The sequence below is a fragment of the Temnothorax americanus genome, unplaced genomic scaffold (assembly GCF_048541705.1).
Source record: "Temnothorax americanus isolate GAGA-0224 unplaced genomic scaffold, ASM4854170v1 Scaffold4, whole genome shotgun sequence".
In the NCBI taxonomy this organism is placed as follows: domain Eukaryota; kingdom Metazoa; phylum Arthropoda; class Insecta; order Hymenoptera; family Formicidae; genus Temnothorax; species Temnothorax americanus.
The window spans coordinates 2971246-2994227 of record NW_027509547.1 but is presented as its reverse complement, the minus strand read 5'-3'; the positions used below and the strand labels follow the sequence as shown (position 1 = coordinate 2994227).

At 41.5% G+C, this 22982-nt stretch overlaps 1 protein-coding gene across 3 annotated transcripts in view; it reads right to left on the bottom strand.

The window, feature by feature from the left end:
* Heca (hdc homolog, cell cycle regulator) overlaps nucleotides 1-22982 on the bottom strand; it is a 152900-nt gene that overhangs the window by 122429 nt on the left and 7489 nt on the right. For 2 of the 3 annotated variants that reach the window (XR_013258428.1, XM_077415649.1), the window contains exon 2: nucleotides 4500-4596. Coding sequence is in view for 2 of the 3 variants with exons in the window: in XM_077415649.1 (XP_077271775.1) it covers nucleotides 4500-4596 (97 nt within the window). In the remaining variant the exon portion in view is untranslated. Of the gene's footprint in view, nucleotides 1-4499; nucleotides 4597-5484; nucleotides 5580-22982 lie in introns of those variants that run through there. The other variant, XM_077415650.1, reaches the window with a different exon arrangement.

Sequence of the window (22982 nt, the reverse complement as noted above, 5' to 3'; positions counted from 1 at the left end):
TTTTTTTCGTTTCCTTTGTTTAAAAAATTTGTAAATATTATTTAGAAAAAATGTATATTAATAAAAATTGTATAGACTGCATGAGCTATAAAATTCTTTAAAGAACCATTGTCGTGATCGTCGATTAATTTAACCGAATAAAAGTTAAGCATATACATCAAAGTTCAACAGTTATCTTAATGCATCTTTGTAATACCTTTGCACCTAAATATCTTTATCTCGAAAAAGTAAAACTATAATTCAAAAGAATTTATAAGCAGATTATATCTCGCACAACGTGGCCTTGCCAGAAAAAGCGTAGTTCGCAAATGTTTGCTAACGGAACAATCTCTTATCAGAGTCGAGCTAGGCTAAGATAATGAGGGATAATGTGTTCAACGGCGAAATATAACGCTCGGCATAAGCGTCGGTTTTGGTGAAGCACTCTCAACACTTATTTCGAAGAAGAGAGACCCCTGGCTTAAAATAACTTCACTGCAATATTTAAAAAAAATTTATTACATATGTAAGTCGTTAATTTTTTATTTAATCTTATTGTTATTGTTAAATTTTGGATGCTGCAAATTATTTATATATCATTCATCTTATGCAATTTTAATTATGCAAGAACAGAAGGTGAAAGAAGCGGAGTATTGTACGCTTTGACATATTATTATTTTGCCAGCTCAGTATTTTCTGCAAACCGGCGCCGCTGACATTCGATGCATTTATCTTCGTCATAGCGCCCAAGAAACAATATTTACCGAGTCGCGAGATAAAGAGCCGCGCGGTTCGTGGCGGCGGACTGCAATAATAAACTATCGCGCCGATGTAACGCTTAGCGTATCGAGTATTTCGACGAAATGATAATATTCGGGTCGTTCAACCGCCTCGCGCACCTCGGCGGGAGAAATTCACGAAGCTGCGGGAGTTACGTAAAAATAAACAATATGCGCGCGTGGAGCATGCGGCGTTTTTTTCCCGTATTATACGTTTACATAAAAACAGCAACGTTTTAATTATGTGAAAGATCAAAACGGATAATAAGTGCGGATTTATGACATAAAATTACATCGTCGACTTTATTAAAGGTCAGCCGGGAAAAAATGATACGTTACGAAACAAAATGCGTCGTAAAACGTCGCTGTATTAGCTGCAAGGCTTGCTCGGATATGTGAGACATCGTGTTATTACCTTACGAACGTTGACCGCTTTTGTTACGTACGGAGGTGAATAAAAGCGCGACGAGACGAAGTATAAACGAACCGCTAGCGAACGGCGGAATCGCAGACCACTCCTAGTTTCAGCGTCTATATACGCCACGTGTCGACTGTTACTGCACCGTGGCACGCCACTTTCCCATTTCCACATGCTCCTCCTGTCCGATTTATCGTCAAACACAGCCACGAGGTCATTCACACGGAATTCACAGTGTTTGTCGCGATTTGCACACGTGGACGCGCCTCTGCTACTCTGCTCTATCCTCTAATCTAAGAGGTTTCATGTATTTTCGCGAATTTCATTACACAACCGTGTATTAATTACTTTAGTACTGCAAAAACCGCGACTGAAGTGAAGCGGCAAGAATCGCGAGGGTTTTTCGAAACGACGATAAGAGCGTGGAGAACATTCGGAAGATTCTTTTTTTTCCCTTCGTCTCAACGGTGTCTTAACGGAGGGTCTTAACGGAAAAGTTATCGCCATGACTTCCAATTCACGGCAGCAATCCCCGGGTCTTAAGTGAGTTCGGGGAACGACGACGCGGGTTGCGTATCGGTATTCAGCGCGCAAAAGGCAAAGCTTGCATTTTGCAATTCGCATCGCGTCGCATCGTATCGCGCAATACAGAAAGGGTGACCCACCCTCGATATGAGAGGGTTAGTGCGAGATAGAGAGATAGAGAGATAGAGAGAAAGAGAGAGAAGGAGGAAACGGGGAACGATTGTTGCGGGGACGCGGTTGCCATGGAAGGACTCGGAGGGTGTTTCGAGAGCTTCCAGCGGTTTACAATGGTGCCCTGGTTCCTCCGATCTCCTCTCTTCTTCCCTTCGTGCATCCTCCTCTGCCACTGCACGGCAAATACGTGCACACACGCTCGCACGAGCCGCGTTCTCGCGCGCGCGCGCGAGATCGATCTCCCTCGAGTTACCTAATAACGGCTCTCGTTAGACCGGCCGGCCGGCCGGCGAAGCCAAGAAAACCGGTATTATTGAAAAACTGGAACTGCCGGTTCGTCGGCGGAACACGCTCGAGAACCGCCACGGAGAGCGTTATTGCGCAACACTCGCCGATAAAAGAGTGCGCGACACAAAAATATCACGCGCCCTGCATTTGTCCGTTTTTCTAATGTCGCGACGTAAAGCGCGAAGGAATGTACAGCGCGGTAAAAAGCGCGTCTTCGTCTAAATGGTAATTCAATTCCCTACGATGTTTCAGTGTTATTGACGATGAGAAGAGTACTAAATATCAAGGGAAATTATTTCTCAATAATAACATGATATATCGCTTATATTTTTAGAAAGATTTTTCAAGAGTATTGGTCATATATCGATGCCATGTACGGTAGGCAGTTTACTGTGGGCTATAAATGCCACCGTCGCGCGTCGGACCGTAATAAAACGCATTGTTTTATAAGTTTGACAAAAAAAAAGATCGCGGCGTCTAATAAAATAGCTAAGGACCGATTTTATGAATGTACCGCGATAAACAATCCCGCGCATAAAGTCGCGGAAGAAATAATCGCTCTTATTTTTCTTCTGTCAATAATAACGGCAATAGTAACGAGTAATAGTAGAGCGACTGGTAACGACTCTGGTCGTCGAATTTGTTCCAGGGACGGATCGCAGGGCGTTAATTAGCCGCGTCGTTAACTTCTTTAACTGTCAGGATCGCGCGCTACAGCAGGTTTCCTAACGAAACTACAACCCGGGTGACTCTATCAAGACAAGTCATTTGGAACCCTGCAGAAGCGCGTACCCTAGTTCAGAGGGGAGAGCCGACTAGGCTGCTTTACCGGTTAGCCTTTCTTTCTCCGTTCCCACAAACAAGCGCCGAAATGGCAGGCAATTTGGAGGTCGAGGCCAGGTCCTAGGTCAAATTTTGTTAGGCATTACAGAACGGGGGTTGAAACGTGCATCACTTATGGAGCCTCCTCCCTCAAGAAGGCTACTTTCTGCCGCGTAATAGAATTAAAAGCGCAGACGCGGTATTTTATCGATGTGAAATATTAAGAGCTTGTCGTTTATCGAATTAACATGTCGAGATTATAAGCTATAAATTGAAGTGAATCTCTTTTACAGATATGTATATAATTATACGTAATTTATTTATATAATTTATTAATCTCTCTCGTTAACAAAATGCGGGCTTCATCGTGCGAAAGCTTTGTTGTCTACATACGCATTTGTAATATTTCAATATGAATTAAAATAAAACACATTTGACATTCAAATAAATATAAAAACGAATATATATTTATATTCTACCATCTAAAAGTGGTATATTTTCTCATTTATTCCTTAAGTACAAAATTCGTGAGCAAACGTTGCGTTTTGTATTAATCCCAAACTATTCTGATTCCTTCTTTCGAATTCATAATATTACTTTGCAATAGAAACAGATAAGAAAAACAGTTTAAACAAGATTAGCATTAAATACACGTTAGCGTAAGCAAATCGCGTCGATAATCCGGATTAACTTGAGGCAATCCCATGTTAATGATATTCTTTACCTTTTTCCGGATTACGGTGCTACCTGATGCAGGTGGACAAGTCATTAACCAGGGTCGACGTTAATCGACGTCGACGCAAGAGGACATTGCACGGCGAGTAACAGGTCAAGGGAAAAGCATAAGAGAGTAAAAGTATTCTTTAACGCCGGTGCGCATATAAACGCATGTATGTAACGTGCAATGCATGCGTATATGTGCGCGCGCAAAGAGACACACGCTACTCGGACTGCCCGGGTATTGATTTCCCTGCGTATTTGGGGTAGGACGACAGTGTTACAGGACAGGATGCAAAAGAATTCGCCAAGGGCGTAGCTCATGTCTGATTTATGCGAGTGGAAAATACGGTCTCTCTCTCTCTCTCTCTCTCGGCTGAAATTAATTTAACGAGTTTCTACGACGAGATTAAACCTGGTCGTCAATATTAGTTTAACTCTCCATCTGGTTACTTTTTATACCTTATTAAAAATGCATACATATTGATGATGCATATATTGAAAGCGCATATAATTAAATACGTGTTTAGTTAAGTATGCCTCATTATTATGCTCCATCGTTAACTCATCATAAAAATAATATATACATTTCTTTTGTTTCAAAGTAATTAAAAAGTAACTCCTTCTCCGATCAATATGTTGCGTGACACGACTTTCGAAAGTCGTATTCGACGATTTATCACTTCCCGCAACGGTCGGGTTCATTTCGCTAACAAAGCAACGCGTCGTAATTTAAACGTCCCATAAGCGAAATTCTCGACGTGTCATTCAAAAAGTATAAGCAATTAATTACTCACCTTAATATGATAGGAGTTAAGCTTGGTGCGGGGCAGACTGTTGAAAGCGCTGAAATCCAGACGACGCGAGAAGATGCCGTTGGCGCCGCAGCTTTGTCTGCAAGCAGATAAAATGAAGTTTTAGGTGACGTTAAACAAATACGACGATAAAATACGCTATATACATATATTATCCATATCACGCGCATTCGAATATATTTGCATCTACGACATCGATGCCTGGCAAAGAACGCGATTATTGATATCGAACGACATGGGTCGTAAAACGAGCCCTTTAAAGAGCTTCTAACGGAAAAGTTCGTGTTCCACTAAATTTTTCGCGATTCATAATAACTTCGGACCCTCGGCCTCTCGCTTGACAACTCTCCCTTCAAGGACGCCAGTCGTACGACCCTCGTCGTGCAAGCCTCATGCTTCCTTTATGCATGTGCGACGATGAAAACGAGCACGAAATATATCTAAGTCCGTGTATGTGTGTGTGTGTGTAAGAGAGAGTAAGTGTGTGTGTATGTGCGTGTGTGTGTGTGTAAGAGAGAGTAAGTGTGTGTGTATGTGCGCGCGTGTGTGTGTGTGCGCGCGCGCGCGCAGTTTTTTATCCTGCCCCACATCAATCGTCATAGAAAAAGCCAAAAGTTTCCCAAGCAGAGGGGCAACAATTTACCTTCGGCGAAAACGCACTATAGACCGATTACATCACGGGATATATAGACTTTGTTAAACAAACTATTGATGAGTTTTAAAAATGTATAAGCGCTTTTGAAACTGTTTGCCAGTTATTTTTAGACAAAGAAAAACATTTCTGCAACAAATTAAAATTAATATAAGCGCAAGATTAATATTGTTCATTCACTTATCTTAATCGCTCAAATTATGATCACGAAAACAATAATAAAACGTTTCTGTAATTACAACTGATAGGTCGATTAACGTTCAATTACACGGGAAGATCAATCATTTTCTACAACCGTACATTTCTGACACCTACAAACAAGCACACCGGCTTCTTCGTTGCGTAACACTCAACATAACATGAATCAACGACGGTCTCGGCTCGGCTTGCCTCATAGAAGAGATTTTGCTACAGAGGCAAGGCAAATTAAAATGATAAAATAGAACAACAACAGGCGCCAGTGAGGTGGCCTCTCCAGGATACTCAGCGCGAGCTGGAATTACAGCGACGACCACAATGGTCGTCGGATCGAGCTGTGCAACATAGTTGCGTCACCAGGAAGACGAGCAAGAGCGAGCGAGCAAACGCGCGAGCGATAGGCGTTAACATAGTGGCGAACAGTGGGGATCAGCTACGACCTTGGCCTCCACTCTAGCGAGACCGTCCTTCTATCGCCGCCTGCATGTATTGGTTGTTTGGCAATGTCAGTCGAGGGTCACGAAAATATTGCGCACCGTCGAAGGCAGGCGGCGGTTTTCTAGGAGGGAAGGGGAAACGCTCATTTACATTATGCAATGCGTTATTCGACTTGTAAGTCTGTTATCAGAGAGCTTAAATGTCGCTACTTATCGCGATCGGTTTAATCACACTTTTTTTTTCAACGTGGAATCTGGGACAATTCTTGCCGAGATAAGTTTGGACCAGCGTAATACATAAATAATTGAGGTATTACATTGATCCCACGGTTCTAAACGATAATTCGTTATTCTCTTAAGTTTGATCATATTCTTGAGAGCTTAAATTAAAATCATGACCTTGAATCATATTAACGTGGATAGAGAAATTTTCAAAAATAAAAAAGCTTTACACCTAAGCAAAACTACTATGTATATTAAAAATAAATTTATTGTTAGATTTAATTGAATTACGATGAAAATGAAATACACAAAGTCACAAGGCACGTGTAAAGATTGATATATGAATAAAGATTATCCTTTATTATTCCAAAACATGATTACGATCTGGAAAGCATATGCAACGGAAATATAAAGTTCATTTCTTCGTCGCTCACGTAACCGCGTTGGCGCCAGCCGTTATTAATTCTACCAACCGTCACAACAAAACAGCAAATAGCATGTTTGAGCCTAAGTATGGTCTATTTTTACATATCAGGCGCGATAAATGTTGTGAGTTGCCCAAGTAATAGTTTTCAAATATCATTATTCAGTTATCGCGTTTCGTATCAATCTACCTGTTTTTTTTTTTTCGATCGCGCTGTCACGGTTTGAGCTCCTCGTTAGAACCGATGATAGAATTTTATATCGGTTGGTCGCACGACGATGACTAACGTGCCGTTATGTAACGTGTTGTTATGAAAACTTAGGCGACAGGCGCAGCTTCGTGCGCGGGCGCACGGAGCACGGAGCGTTTCGAAGTAAATAGCGCTGTTTACACCGCATTACCGAGATTAGTCGACAATGTAGCGGAGAGCCGATAAAACGGGAGGAACGCGACGCGGCGCCGCTCCTTTTTTGCGCCGCACCGATCGCGCTTGGCAACTCGCAACACGTTGAAAATACACGTGAGTTAGTCGCGCGAGCCGCCCGCGGAAATTATTATCAACGCATATACCCACGTCATCGGCATACCATATGCCTCCGACTAAAATCGAGCTGAACAAAAAAAAATTATCGGAGCGCCGAAAGGCCCGATTCTTTGCTTCCGCACGATAGAAATTTTCATTTCCACATATTACTCGGCGAGCCGAGTGAATTACGCATTCCACGCGAAAACTGAGCGTACCTACGCATCACGTATCGAACCGAGTAATCCTTAAAAAGATACGCGTGTAGGAAGCATTCGTGGACTGGCTAACTTTCGTTTTCGACGAAGCATTCCTCGCATTCGACCGTGGGGAACGCTGACAAAAGACAAACAAAAAAACCGAAAAAGAGAGAGAAGGAGAGAAGAGACGGGGCACGCTGGAGAACTCCGGAATAAAAATAAAAACACGGTGGTATACACGTGAAAGCCATTAAGTCGGACGTAACGGTGGGGAAAAAATAGTAGCCCGCAGTCAGATTTAGTGCGCACTAACCGGTTTTTCGTAGTTAACATACCCGAGAGCGCGCGCGCGCGCGCGCGCACACACATCCGCACGTGTTATCTGAGAATGGTGTGTGCCGCGCACCGCTGATGCAAGAAAGTTATTATCTAACCTTGACGCGACACTCGCCCATGCGGGCCCCCGAATTTCGCGAGCACGTGTCGCAGATACCCCGGAATTTGGTTATCGTTGCGCCGGCAACGGTGACGCACGGCGACCCGAGACGCCCCGCGAGCGAGTCGTGCATTATTTTTAGTCACGGACGCAATCGCGCAGGGGGGATATACATATATATATTTTATACATATATATTTTTTTTTCCAGGCGATATCGACGCGTAACACAAGGCGCGATTAATCGTACGCTCGAGTAATGCCATTAGCCCTGAAAACATTGCGTTAGAATCCCGCTCGATTAACAGCATGGCGCCGATTAAGTTTTTGTGTCGAGTGCGCTTGGCGAACAGGCGTATCAAATGTTATTGCACATTATCAGTGTTTTGCGTTCGTATCAGGATTAACCGCGAGATAAGTTCTGAGAAAAACCGTTAGATAAACATTATTAATAATAAAGCGCGAAACAATAACATGGATAACGATATAGTCATATAATATTGTAGACTTACGAATCGTGCTTGGAGCGTTAACGTTTTACAGCAATATATATGTATCTCTCGTTAGGTTCATTAATACGAAAGAACAATCAATATCAGCAATTTGCACCTGTCTATATTAAGAGTTTCGTATTAAGAGATTTAACGTCTAAGCCACGGTGAAAAACATCTGGTCCAGCTCGGGTACGGCGCCGTCGAATTAATTGGCATCGTAAAATGCGCGATTTATGCGTTGCGGCATTCAGCGGTGTGGGACCTGATCTAACATTGTTGCGCAAACAGCAGGCGTCATATACGGCGCTCGGCGCCGGACGGAGCGGATAAAGTTTTCGTAACCGAACACCGACTCGATAGACAGTGTATCGAGTCCCGGTCGGTCGCACAGAGACGGATTACGTTTCTAGGAAGTGTTCCACACTCGACACCTTCCCTCGCTTCTCCGCGCGTGAATGACAACACGCCGCGGCGCCGTCGAGGCGTAAAGAGGATCCTGGACAGCCGCGTATCACTTCGCCGCGTGTATATCCCGCAACCTGTCTTTTATTCGCCTTATTCCCGCGCGTCACGGCGACGACTCGATTTGTTACCTCGGCGACCGAGCCGGTTAGTTAGTCAGGCGTTTCCGCGAATCGCGCCGTCCGTTCGCGGTAATATCACGTTGCGCCGATCGCAGGCAGGCAAGTGTTCCCGCTTTGCTGAAAATAGCAGCGAGCGGGAACGCGCGCGCGCGCGTGCGCGCGCACGCGCGCGTCTAGCACTCGCGCCAAACAATCGTATATCTCTCTTTATTTTTTTTTCCGCGCAAGACATGTGTGCGGCCGCGATAATGATTATTGACGAACGACCGATCGGCCGCACACCCGTGCGCGCCATCAGGAATCATATAAACGGATCCGGTTGCGTTGTGTCGAAGAAACTCGACGGGACTCGACACGTATTTTGCACATTTGCGAAGATACGCGCTTCGTGTACGCGCGCACTACCGCGATTATGCAGACCCGTCACGTTTATCGCCAACCGCTCGACACGAACCTGACCTATCTTAATACGTCGACCGATACCATTCCTCCGATTCGTTATCGCGGATTAACGCGCTCGATACGCAAGTGCCCGTGGATAACTGATCGGAGCCCAACGGAGCGCGAGGGGCTCGCCCTTCGTCAAACGATCCGGAACCGCAAATTTTGCTCGTTTTTTTTTCTTTCTTCTCCCTGGGAGTTGACGCCACTGCCAGAACATCGATGATATCACCGGGAATGTATATAGCGATAGATGCAACGGGGAAAACCGCGGCAGTTGCAATGGAATATCGTGCAATTTATTTCCGGCGACTTACGTCAGCGCGCTTTATCGAGTGCCTGTGACCTAGGTCGCGATACCTACTCTATGAGGGAGAAAATTTTAGCTTAGGCACCGCACGGATGGTAACAGAATCTATTTTGGGGAGATTCAAGTCTAAAATAAAGTAAAATCTAAAGCTTTCCGATTCTGATAATTCCTGTTATACGTTATTATAGATTTTTTTAAAATTTTATAAAATGTAAACTTGGCATCGATAAAAAATTTAACTAATATTATTATCAATTTATATCAAAGTTTTATTAATTCCGTCTTCATCAGATCTTCGGATAATTATCCTTTGTAAAATAATGTCTTCCTTTTAGCTAGAGTTAGAAACTGCTGGTGCAGTTTCTTACATTAGTGACGCATATTGAAAATTGATAGAATATTTTTATAGAAACAGGAAACTTCTATTAGATCATCAAATTTAGATTTATACAGATATATTATTAATGTGTTTTTCTACATTTATCTCACTTTGTCGCGTTGTGATAGATTCGATGATCCATGTTTGCCTGAATGCAGCCACAGCCATAAAATTGCGAATTTTCTGTTTGAATTTTAAAACGCGCGAAAAACAAGGTTAACTTTGTATTATTGTAGCTTGTCTTCCATTTATATCCATGATCTCTATATATTTGTGTGAAATCTAGAACGTATGTAATTCGCTGGCTTGTATATGTGTCGTAACTAAAAATATTCTCGAATTCAAATACATAACTTAGTAACAGATGATCGCCCGATATTATTTTTATCTCATACAACTGTATAAAAGAAATCTTTGTTATCGCTAACTGAGTGTTATATTCGAGGATAAGTGCAGAGTATGAGTACGTGACTTTGTCTACAAACAAGATAGAGATTGAAATGCTATCATTTGAAGCGAGGGGTAAATCACTCTAAAATCATGATTTTTCAAAATAAAAAATCGGTAGATGTTGTTAAAATAAGCGCAGCTTTATTCTGCTTAACGCAGTGTAACTGCCCGTACAATTTTTTTATTATGTATAACATAAGTTTCTTATTCTATAAAATGAAATCATTCGCATACGAATAAAATAAATTAAAATCAATAGCTAAGGAAAGAAATCACAAGCGTAGTCATACGCAACGCGCCGCGAAGAGAAATAACCATGGGATAAGCATCGAATAAGGAAAAATAGCATTCGATCGCTTACTGTACAGCGTACAGTCTTACTCTTCGTGACGAGTCGGGTAAACTCGGAATATGTTGGCTACGTTCGGTTTGGGCGCTCACGCGCTGTAAGTATCATTCTATCTTCGTTGCACATCGAATATCAAACGAAGATAGAGCGATGCTTATAGCACGTGAGCGCCCAAACCGAACGCAGCCAACGTGTCAGGGTCTAGTATCGTGCAATATAAACAACGTTTATTGTAAATACGAAACGAAAGAGGAACGTTGCAATATTGAAATACTAGACTGTGTTACTAGATGTTTTACAGATTGTTCTATGTTTCTACATTGTAAAAAGAAAAAAAAATACTTTTCTACCTATAATTTGTTATAAGTGTCATTACATTATACAGAGAATATACTTGTCTACTCAAAATAAGTCTTAAGTGTTTTCTTGGAAGAAGGAATAATGTTTTCTTCGTTGTACAGAGAGAATTTATAATTTTGGAATTAAATTATAATTGAAATTATAATTTAAATACAAAATTATAAATTATTGACATGAAATGTCCAAACTTTAATTTAAAAATAACAATCAATTACAATTGCCAATATTGCATACAAATTACGTATATTTAAAATTCTTCGAATTTCCAAGAAATTCATTTATAATAAATTTGGAATCCGTTAGTTTTCGAAATTCATTTCAATCGAATAAAATTAATAAAAAACTTAGACATTAAATTTCTCAAAAGAAAACGGAAATTAAAAGTTCCAGAAAAATCCACTCAAAAATGATTAAAATAAAAAATCTAAAAATTGGACATAGATTTGATGAAAAATTCCAGAAAATTGAATAAAACTTAATTAATTCGACTTACACGACTATATTTAAAAAAAAATCCCTCGAGATCCAATTGCCTGTAACATATTAACTTACAAATCGAAAAATTGATGAAGCCCAAATGCAACTGTCATAAAAATAAATGATTATTCTTCATGATTCTTCATTGATTGGTTATTGTTTTTCTTTTAATCGTAAATAAGTAGCGTTACACTTGAATCATAAATATATTCGGGCGCTTAATATTATGAAGGTATAATCTATTTTATTGTTATACACTCAATTTTAATGTATTTAATAATCAACCCCTTTCAGTTAATGAAACGCATATTTTTATTTTAAACCAAATATATATAAAATAAAATAAAAATATGCGTTTCATTAACTGAAAGGGGTTGATTATTAAATACATTAAAATTGAGTGTATAACAATAAAATAGATTATACCTTCATAATATTAAGCGCCCGAATATATATATATATATATATATATATATATATATATATAGAGAGAGAGAGAGAGAGAGAGACAGAGAGAGAGACAGAGAGAGAGCATAAACTTTTTGTATATAAACCAAGGTATAAATATAGACATACGGAAGAAGAAAGATTCGATTAACGTCAACATCGAGGTGTTAACGAACCTGTAAGGGACGGCTCTTAGTTGGTAAGAAAAAAATCATCCGAGAAGCTACTGGACTAGGCTCTTTTAGCGCTGCTAGCGACGACGAGCTTATCGCTAGCTTACAAGAAATATATAGTAACTCCGACGTTAAGAATAACGATCGCCTATTGCATTGATGCTATTCTAACAGACTCATAAGACAAATTCCTTACTTTAGCGTCACCGATATCGAAAAAACAGAGCACAACGTCTAAATAACGCTGAACGTTGTCTCGCTGATTTTAGAGTGAGTTACCCCTCGATTTGAAGTGTTTATCGATAGATACTCGGGCAACTTAATTAGACCACCATAGCAAGAAAATATCTCCTGTTCAAGCAAAATTGTATTTTTCATATAACAATAAGCGGCTCTACATTTCAAATCCGGTCCAATTCCTTCCCAGCATCGCATCGGTAATTTAATGGAAAGGCGATAGTTTCGGGGCAATCTGTACAGGCATTTTTTCAAGTACGCGTCATCTTGTTTACCACGCGCCTCGCCACGCGCTTACACCAGCCGTTATTTACGAGCGTAAAGTTCTAAAAAAAAGGCGAAAATGACAGAAGCGAATATAAAACTGAGCGAAGCATGGAGTTGTGTGGTTCGATGATATTTTTTCTTGCTAGAGGCTTTATCGCATTTTTGCGCAGTTAGGCGATAACGTGCTCGCGAGATGCCCTTCCGTCACCGGCATCTCACACGTACGCTCACGTGTATACACACACGCATGTGCATAACTGATGCGCGATATACACATCAGCCAATGGTCGCGCGAGTGAAACTAAGCGCCACTGGGCGTGTCGCAAATAACATACTCATAGTCATGATACATTCGCGTACACATGTGTGAGTGCATTTTTTCGTGGACACTGAGCGTGTCTATGCTGCGTGTGTGTGAATCGGACCGTGTTACTCGTGCCGGAATGCAAAGCCACGCGGTAAATAAAGACCTCGCGCGACCGCGAAGAAGCTAACCCGATAAGACTTCGCCGAAGATCTCCAAGGATGGAGATAAATTCTGCGAACTCGTTAATATTCAAGAGCCGAGCGGGATAAAATTATACTTATCTTCCTGACAAGCGAGTAAAGCGAGCATCGTTGATTCACAGTGTTAAGACGGGAAAGATTAATGCGTCGTTTATGTACGGATTGTTCGGTAAAGAAAATTTGATTGTAAGAGATGTAATAGAAATGTAGTTTTAAAAAACTCTTAATCACTCAATCGAGAAGTATAATTTAAAGCGTGAAAATACCTGCTAAAGAAATATGAAGCAAAAAATCGTATAATTACCTTATTATCAGCTCTATTAAAAAGTAACGGCATGATTAATCCTCTCTGTTTATAAAACTTGTGCAATAAGCTGCCGGAGTAAAAATCAAGAATTTTTTCAGTATTATAATTTTGGAAATTACATGACATATAAAAAGCTCGCATATGCATTTGCTAATGTTGCATAATATTCTAAATCAGTCAATCTCATTTTCATAAATAAGATAAGTTCCTTTTTTAGACTTCTCTAATTAAAACGTTTTGACGTACGTTGCTTTTGATTATAAAAATATTTCTTTTCTTTTTTTCTGCTAGAATAAAATTGTAATGTTTCGAGTAAAAAGTTGGTTGCCTATAATCCGTGAAATCTACCTGCGGCACAAAACGTACCCCATTCACACGTCCATCTTTGTCAGCCGGCAAACTCGTGCGCGGATTGACGAGGTGTTTCGAATTACCGAGATCAAAGCACGCGCAAACTTTGTTGTCAACGCGAGAGGGAGGAATGGAACGGGCCACGCGGATGGTTATCGGTAATCCGAAAGCGTCCATAAGGGATTGTCGGGTAATGAGATAGCGTCAGCGAGGAGAGGATCGAACGTGTATAGATTCGGTGTCTTGCGTCCCCGCGATGTCCTTGAGCTGCGCGGATGAGACTCCTGAATTCGCTTCACGAATTACTTACGAAGCACGTGAGGATCTTGCTAAAGACGGAGGCTAGCCAGCTGCCACGTGCAATTTCTACGAATAGCGACGACGATGATGACGACGACGACGACGACGACGAAGACGACGAACATCGCGCCTCTTGTACGTGCCCCGTCTACGTGGCACGATGAAAAGGAATCTTTTGCAGCTCACACGACTTAGATCCCCCTAAAGCGGGTCGCAGGTGTGCGTTAATGAGTCGGGCAACGATAATGGAAACGACGGTACGGCTAAGCACACACAATGGACCGTCCGACCGACCGACCGTTCCCCGCTGCTTGTGGTTCTCTCCAGCCAGTCGATGTCGCGTGAAAATTTGTACAGGCTGCTTCTTTAGCACTTAACCCATCCTAAGAAACTTACTTTACGCGAACAAGGTAAACGTATTCTCGATGCCGCGAGTTTCTTTCCCACATATGGGCGCTCTGTCACGATAACCAAGAACGAGAAAAGAAATATGGCACATATCTCCGAAATACCGAAGACAGAGACCGGTAATGCAAAATAAAGAAATAAACGTCGTACATTTTTCAAAAAACATGCGCAGTTAAGTCTGTACCGCCATTCCTTTAACGCTCGTCCTATCTGAAGGCGCCCATCTTAAATGTATTCAGAATGCAATTTTGTTTTTGTGGTCTTTTTATTTCTTCAGCTGCTATTAACCGAAACTGGTTTTTAAATATTATTTCGCGTTACATAAACACGCCCGATCACACACGCGTTATTTTTATAGAATATAAATATAATATACGACTTTTTTTGCCCAAGATAAAAAGGCTCGTATTCTCGGCTCACTTTTATCGATAAAAGCGCGCTTTTATTTCTGAAATGCTATAGTATATGTAACGTGAACCATATTAAGCGTCTCAGAAATAAAAGCGAGCTGAGAATACGGGCCAAAAAATCTTCATATAAAATAGTTTCTGTTCTAAAAAAAAACACTGGGATACAAGACCAGAACCAAAAGAATCGGGGACCGGTTCTTCCGGCGGCGCGATGCGATTTCCGTCTATTAATAGACGGCATAAACACAGCAGAACGACGATAAGACGAGGATGCTCGCGCGGCGAAGAAGAACAAGCTTCACGGATGACAGCCACGAGAAGACATTGATGGCCGCCGGTTGTCGGTTACGTGCGTCGAATCATGATGCAGAATCCCCCCGCGGTGCATTCGTCCGCGAGAGTGCCTGCATGTTCCCGATTTAATTGTATGCTAATGCCGCGCGTTCGATCTGAGCGTGAAAGCAGTAGCCGCTGCCGAGCTTCGCAGCGTTCGTTAATTAAAACGAGGACGATCGAGAGGCGGGGACTCTCGATTTGCGAGTTGTTGTCGCGTCTAATCTAGGCAAGATATTCATTAATTCGCGTTACAAAGGCTCTCTATCATCGCGAAGGATACGAGAATCAATCCCGTCGACTATCGAAAACAATTTACACGCGAATTACATTAGGCGATATTAATTTGTATTTTAAACGCGTATAAATGTCTTTCATCACCGGGAGCAGATGTAAGATATCGGAATAATACCTACCAAGATATTACTTTCAGTTCGCTATTGTACCGCGACGCGGCAGTAACACGTGCCTACAAGTTTCGAACAAGTTCGATATCAGCCGTAACATATTTTCCTTCTCTTTTTTTGTTGCCAAATCGCTCCGTCTTAACCTCACGATATATCGTCGCGTGATCTTGTGTGTTGTGTGTACATAAAACCATCTCTCGCGGCTATCGAATTATCGAAGGTAGAATATCTCAGCTGTGATATCGGGAGTAAACGTCGCGCAAAGTATTGACTAGAACTGTTTATATACTATGGAGGGTGAGAAGGGAAGAGATCCGTCAAACGTATGTCCGCAAACATAGCGAACCAACTGCTCTCCAATCTCCCTCTCGCTCCTCGCTGTGTTTCGTTAAATCCCGTCCGGGATGCCGAAGCGAGGCTTTTGTCGCCGACACGAGCCGTCTTTGAGGGTCAATGTCAACGGCACACCGTCGATAGCGAGAGCCTGGTTGGACGATGCCTGAAAGGGTGCGATTTCGAGTGTCATGTTCAGGAACGCGCGCTCTCGTCCCTCCTTCCCTTTCTCCCGCCCCCTCGAAAGAGACCGTCGCTGGATTGTTGCATTATTGCTTTGTGCGACGCGTACTCGACTGACTCGTCACCGAAAATGTCACCGGGGTGAATCGAGGGAGAAAAGCGGACGCGACAATCGTGGGAGACTGCGTGCGTGGTGGTATGCAGCCAGTTAGTTATACGCAAAGCAGAAATCGTCGGTGCTTGTGTACAAGGTTATCAGTTAATAAACCTGACATTTGATTACGAGAATAAAAAATATATCGCTTTACGTGGCGGATCTTATATAATGTATTTTACAATAAAATTTATGATTATAAGGCTATATATTTCTGTAAAACGAATTTTAGCTTGAAATTTTGTGATTTGATCTTACGACAGGCGAAATCGCAAGAATTCGTTCACTTATTGTTAGATTTGGCCAGATTGAGAAAATGATATTACGAATACCCGCAGCCGAGTATCGATGGTAGTTGCAGTTGGAAAGAGAATCGGAGCGACGTCGAGAACGAGAGCCATCCAATAAACCGAAATAGAGCCGGCGGATAAGGAGCTTTTTTCTCCTCGCCAGGACACGTACGCGCGTGAGAAAAAGGAAGTCGAACGATCGTGTAAGGAGGTCCTTGTAAGCGGACTTATCCCCGACGCGATAACGGACCCCCCGAATGAATCTCGCCAAAGAGAGAGGATTACCTGAGAACTCTAAAGGTTAATCCCCCCCCCTCGACCCGCCACACAGTTATACAGCGCAGGGAACTCTCGAGGATTATATGCTCACGTGCTCCAGAAAGCACGAATTCCCGCCAGATTTTCAAGAGGCAGAGACACAAGCGGACTCTAAGAGCTCCGTAGTTACATTTCATTTCGAATGTCTGAAATTTTCATTAGTTTGCACCTCTTTCCGAGCGGATATCATTGAGAATAATGTAGATTGTAAAACCTTAACAGACTAATTACGGAATTTTTTAATTGGGATATTTCAAATTTATATTTTAATTATTTGCTGTCAAAAACTTTGAAATTTTATGTTCGACGAATTGCTCTCTCGCATTAATTGAAAAAAATGCACGCTAAAAATGCACACAGAATATATCGAGTATGTATCAAGTGCAAACATTGCACTCCAACTTAATCTCTATTACGCACGCGATGAACATGTAACTGAACATTTACACATTTGTCTAATAATATATTAGATTTTAGAAGAAATATAGCATGTTAGATTATAACAATAGAAACAAGAGAAAAAAAAAGCAAGAGATATCATTATCACAATTAATTCTAGCTGGTAAATTTTTCTCTCGGTTGTTTTTCTCGACGCGCGTACTTGGAAAATACATTCGAGCCGCGGTAGGCTATAATTATTTAACAAATTATTGCGAAACGTATTATCAAGCATCAAATATAAACAATGAAGCACGCGAGGCGCTTCATATCACATATCCATATGTTATGGTACATGCCGTAGACGAGAGGTAAAGAGATGAGAGAGAGAGAGAGAGAGAGAGAGAGAGAGAGAGAGAGAGAGAGAGAGAGAGAGAGAGAGAGAGAGAAAGAGAGAGAGAGAGAGAGAGAGAGAAAAAGAGAGAGAAAAGGAGAGGAGGGAGAAACGTTTTCGCTATAATTAAATGTGGCTGGTAAAAGTTTCCCCTATTTTCCGAGGCGCATACCCACAAATTGAATGCGAGCGCCAAACGAGTGTATCGTGCACGCGAGGAAAATGCGAGTTGCGTCTTTCTCTCTCCCTCTCTCTTCTTCTCGAGCAAAGCGAACACGACGTTAACAAACCAATTAGCAATAAACCACCTCCGGGCCTGTAATAATTTACACACTCTCGTGCGTAGAATATACACGTACGAATGCGAGAGGAGGCGCGGTGGCGAATCTTTCTCGTCTGGTTCTCCTCGTCCTCCTTAACTCTCGCCTTCGAGGAATCCGATGAAACGGACAGCAGAGCGAGAGAAACGGAAGACGGCGGAGAGGGGAGAAAGATGAGGGCGCGGGCGGCCAAAGATAACGGGATCGCGTAAATAAGGATCCGGGCACTGCCAGGACGAACTGGCAGGCTGCGTGGCTGGCGTTTTAGGCTGGCGATTTAGTCGGCGGAGCATTTCGAAAAAAGGGTATATAAAGAAATCGCGAAAAAGCACAGATGGAGAAGGAGTGGAGAAAGAGGGAGCGCAAGATTGAGATTTAACCGGAACCGGAGTCGGGAGTGGTTCCTGCGGGAGAACATCTTCGCGCCATCGAAGAAGCTTTGGAATATAGATCGTCTGCTTCCCCTCCCGGAGAAACGGAAGTGACGTGTTCGTTGCTTCCGACGCAATATATTCCGCTGCGATTGTTAGAAGTGGCGACACGTGAATCTGTATTCGCCCGGGGATTCCCCGGTTCAATTACCATGTATGTGATACTTGCGCAATTGATGTTATTTTCGTTTTACGACAATTTAGCAATTTGAATCGATTCATAAATCAAGATCAGTGTCCTGAATTTAAAAGTTCTTAATGTCACTTGCTATATTCTATGAATTTTGATGAAGGTGATTTCGATATTATTCAATTATAATATTCAATAAACTATAACGCATTGATAAAAATTGATGACCTTTTAGAATCCAATGTAAAGAGTATCTGGACAACATATTTTATATTGAAAAGATTAAAGGCCGTTTTTTCTCTGTCTAACTAGATTTTAGAAAAATATCGTGCTTATTAACTACTGCGATATTCCTGAGTCAGCGAAACGAAAAGTTTTGACGTTCTTAACGTATTCGATGTTCATATAAGTTAAGATAATAATATCGCAATGTGAAGGCGGCTGCCTTTTGACACATATTCAAAGTATCCTTACTAACTTATGTGAACAGGATATTCTGGCATCGAATTACGTATTCCGTAACACGCTCATGTAACGTTATAATACCGCGAAGCCTCTCTCTGTTTCTGTCGAGACAATGAGAGGGTTCGGAGCAATCTTCCATGAGAAATTCGAGCTCGGATCGAGTCACGTGGATCGGCACGAATTATGATCGTCGAAAAAAAAGATTGTTATAACGTTGGGTAGCCTTGCCAATCCAAAAACTATTTCTGTGGGTATCGATCACAATGCATAAAATATCTACTTGACTTTAATCTATATTCATATTCCCCATTTATCACATTCAATAATAACCCGTGAAATTATATCTACAGCGGAACATAACTCAGCTTCATTCTTATATCATATCGATATTAGATTTTCATATTATACTCAGAATTAGATAGACGAATTAGCATTAAATATTTATCTTCAACTACAATTTTTATTGTAACTACTCTTTGTTCCACCGAAGTTTTTCATGTTTAAAATGCTGACGAGTACATTAATGTTTATTTTAATTAAAGATGCATTGTTCATCGCCACAGATATAATTGTACAATTAAGAATAAGGTCATGCGATAATTTTCGGTCAACTATAAAAAATTCAGCTCGCGTTAACATTACAGTGCAATTGAAGACGTTCTCAAGTCTGACCTCTCTGTCCCTCTTTCGTCCGTTAATTAAGCCGAGGTCGAAAAGTTTCGACAAGCGCGCCTCACAGCGGAGAAACGCAATTTCCTTAATTGCCGCAATTCGGCAAACCGACCGAAAACGCGACACCGTTTCCGCCGAAATGCCGCCCGTCACACGTCGGACAAGCCTAACGTAATTAAACTCGTCCGAGGGATGTAATTTTTAAGTAATCACCGTCCCCGAAAGTCGAGCGCGTAAAACTCTTCCGCCGAGGGATGCGCACGATGGCTATTCGGCTTATTACCTTGAGAACCTTATCGCCTCTGGAATTCTAACAGAAATTTAATTCCCCCCGAGTATAGGCGGGAATACGTTTAACTTCCGTATCTGAGAAACTTTCAAGCACACAAGATCGTAAAATGGCGCAGCATGCATATTAATGTTGCTTGAATACATTTTTTCTCAACAAATTAAATTAAATTAAATTTAACTAAATTTAATTTAATTTAACTACAATGGATAATGTGTATTTTCATGGTAATTATCATATAAGCAAAGAAAGTTGCTTTGCAGCAACTCTTTAAATATTTATGTGTTATCATGAATTTACCTCTGTTTAAACGCATTTCTAAAAAGAAATAAACATGAATTTAATTTAATTCATCGTATTTCGCGCTGTAAATGAATATATTTTTCTCCACATTTTGCATATAAAACTAACGTCAGCGAGGTCGGGTTGAATCAGGTTACGCAAAAAAAAAAAAAACAGGAACTGTGTCGGAAACAATATTATCTTCACTCGCGCAATCGTCGACGAGTCACGACGCATCGACGACTGCATCTATTGTGCCCAAATATAACTTAAATTTTTCTAACGCGATTTGTATTCATGGCGACCTCATTGCGGGCTTTCAATATGCAAGCGAGCTCGTCGGCGCGATAAAATTTCGCCTTCGCGAAAAACTACGCCGGAACGGTAGGAAACCGCGCGAAGAAATGGACGGAAGAAATACAAAGGTGAGGAAGGAGGACAGAATCGGCTCGCCTGCAGTTCATGAATGTTAATGACGTACGAGTAGGCGAGGCGCTATATGCTCCTATCTCCCTCACCCCTTGCCTCCTCCTCGCCCGTTTCCTCCACAACCGTCTCGTACGACCCATACATATTTGCATGAATTTGGCAAACAGCTCGTTACGAATGCGACGAATGCCATATAAGCGTGCGTGCAAACGTGAGCGCGCGCGAGAAACGCCTATGTTTGGGTCAACGTGTGAAGGCCGTTCGGCGCCTTGCAAGTCCGCGAGCTGAATGCGAAACCGAATTAATTTTTGACTCTAATTACCGCGCCTTGTCACGAGCCTTTGCTCCGAGAATCGTTGACAGAGTTCATTATTATCCCGACCTTCGTGTCGATTATCTCACACGCCGAAAAAAACATCTAGTATATATTATGTCACTTGTCGAACGTTTCGTTCAACTTCCTCTAATGACAAATATCAATAGCTAGTATCGAGTACTGAAAAATTGTCTGAAAAATTGTTCTGACGAAAGTTCTGAGTCGCGAGTCGTGAAGATGTTTTTTTTTTTTTATATCAAAAGAAGCGTCCATTAAATTTCTCATCTCAGCTTTTTATATTAAATTTTCTCGTCGAGCTGAGATTGTTTAACAAAACATGAGCTTTTAATAAACTGCCGTTATTATTAACGCGATACGCTGAGAGAGGGATAAAAGTTTCAACTTTGCGACAGTGACCGCGGGTGGTGCTGGATGTAATGAAGTCTAATCCTTTTATAAACTTGCGTCTTTTATACCTACGTGAAAATAGTGAAGAACACAAACGCGTCCTCGTTTAACAAAAAGTAATTTCAACTCGCGCCGTATGGAAATTACTTCTTGCGCGCTATCTGCAAGAATAAAGATGGAAAAAGAAACTTTTTCCTCTCGCGCAGCGCTTTGTGCACAACTGTCGCTTTGTACTTCGAGGCGGCGACCTTCCGTAATATCGATATTCTCATAATCATTTTCTTCTATTGTTGTAAGAAAATATCTCCGAGGAATATTTAATTTCTTCATATACTTCATATTTTATATTACACAAAATTGAATACGATATGAAAGCTTGAGATACGTACGGAGAAGAAAATAATAGTAATATCTTTAAGAAAAGCTATGTAACACATCGGTATAATATATTAATGATAAATTGCTGAAGCAGTATCGATATTTTCAACTTAATTATCGATATTTCGACGGAATATCGATGTTGTCCTGTCGGCTATCGTTAGTGTCGCGCTGCTTTTCTTTAATAATTGGCACATCCAGGAGCCCCAGCCGGCGTGCCCGGAATGTCTTATTCAGAAAAAAAGAAAAAAAAAGTGCGACCGATAATAACGCGAGAATCCTGTTGGATTTGATAACGAGACGAGGAGCGGGAGAGTGTATCCCCTCGGAGGGAATTTAATTAAAAGCAACTTCCACCTTTTCAAAAAGAAATGCGCGCGCGAGAGGGAGGAACATCTCGCCCCGTCGTCTTTAAGGCATCCTTGGGGCGTTTCTCGGCCTCAGGGTCGGGGTTCAGGGTCAATCCCCAAACTCGTCGCTCCTCTCTCGATTCCCCTGCGCCCCGTCCGTCGGCTTACTTCCACCATTACTTTGCGATTCTTTACAGGAGATGTCGTCTCCGCTGCAGGCGGATGCGATTATGAGCGCATATGGCGCTTTTTCTTAGAAATATTCGACGCGAAAACTGTAGCATTATATTAAAAATTACATCAGTTTCATTGAATCCCTTGGCTTGTGTGGAAGATTTGATCTTAATAACATCCTAATTATGTAATTAGTATGTCGACATACTTCATAAATAAAGTTTGAAATCAAATTTAGGCCGCGTTTAACAACTAAAAGTGAAGCTGCAGCTAAATGAGAATACAAATTTGCGATTTTATTTGAAATTTTTTTTAGGGTTCTTTATCTGTTTTGTATAAGTGTTTTAATGGCGCTCATTGAAATCGATACGTTTGATATATCGCTGCAAATTGCATGGACGTGATCGCATACAAACGATTATCAGCGTTCGTAACGTGTACACGCGCGATGCGAACGAGCAATTCGTTTGTGGAGCGCAATCGGTGAGTGTTAATCCATACGCGTCCGCTCCAAGCTTGCAATTATAGACAGATTAATCACGATCACGCGCATGCGATCAACAGCCCTGCAATTTGACTACCTCTTCGCCTGCCACTCACTTTCGGATGATGCAAATGGTATAACGGGACTAATTGATCGAACATTTGAAATGCAAATGTAACGTGCAATATTTCGAATATATAACTTT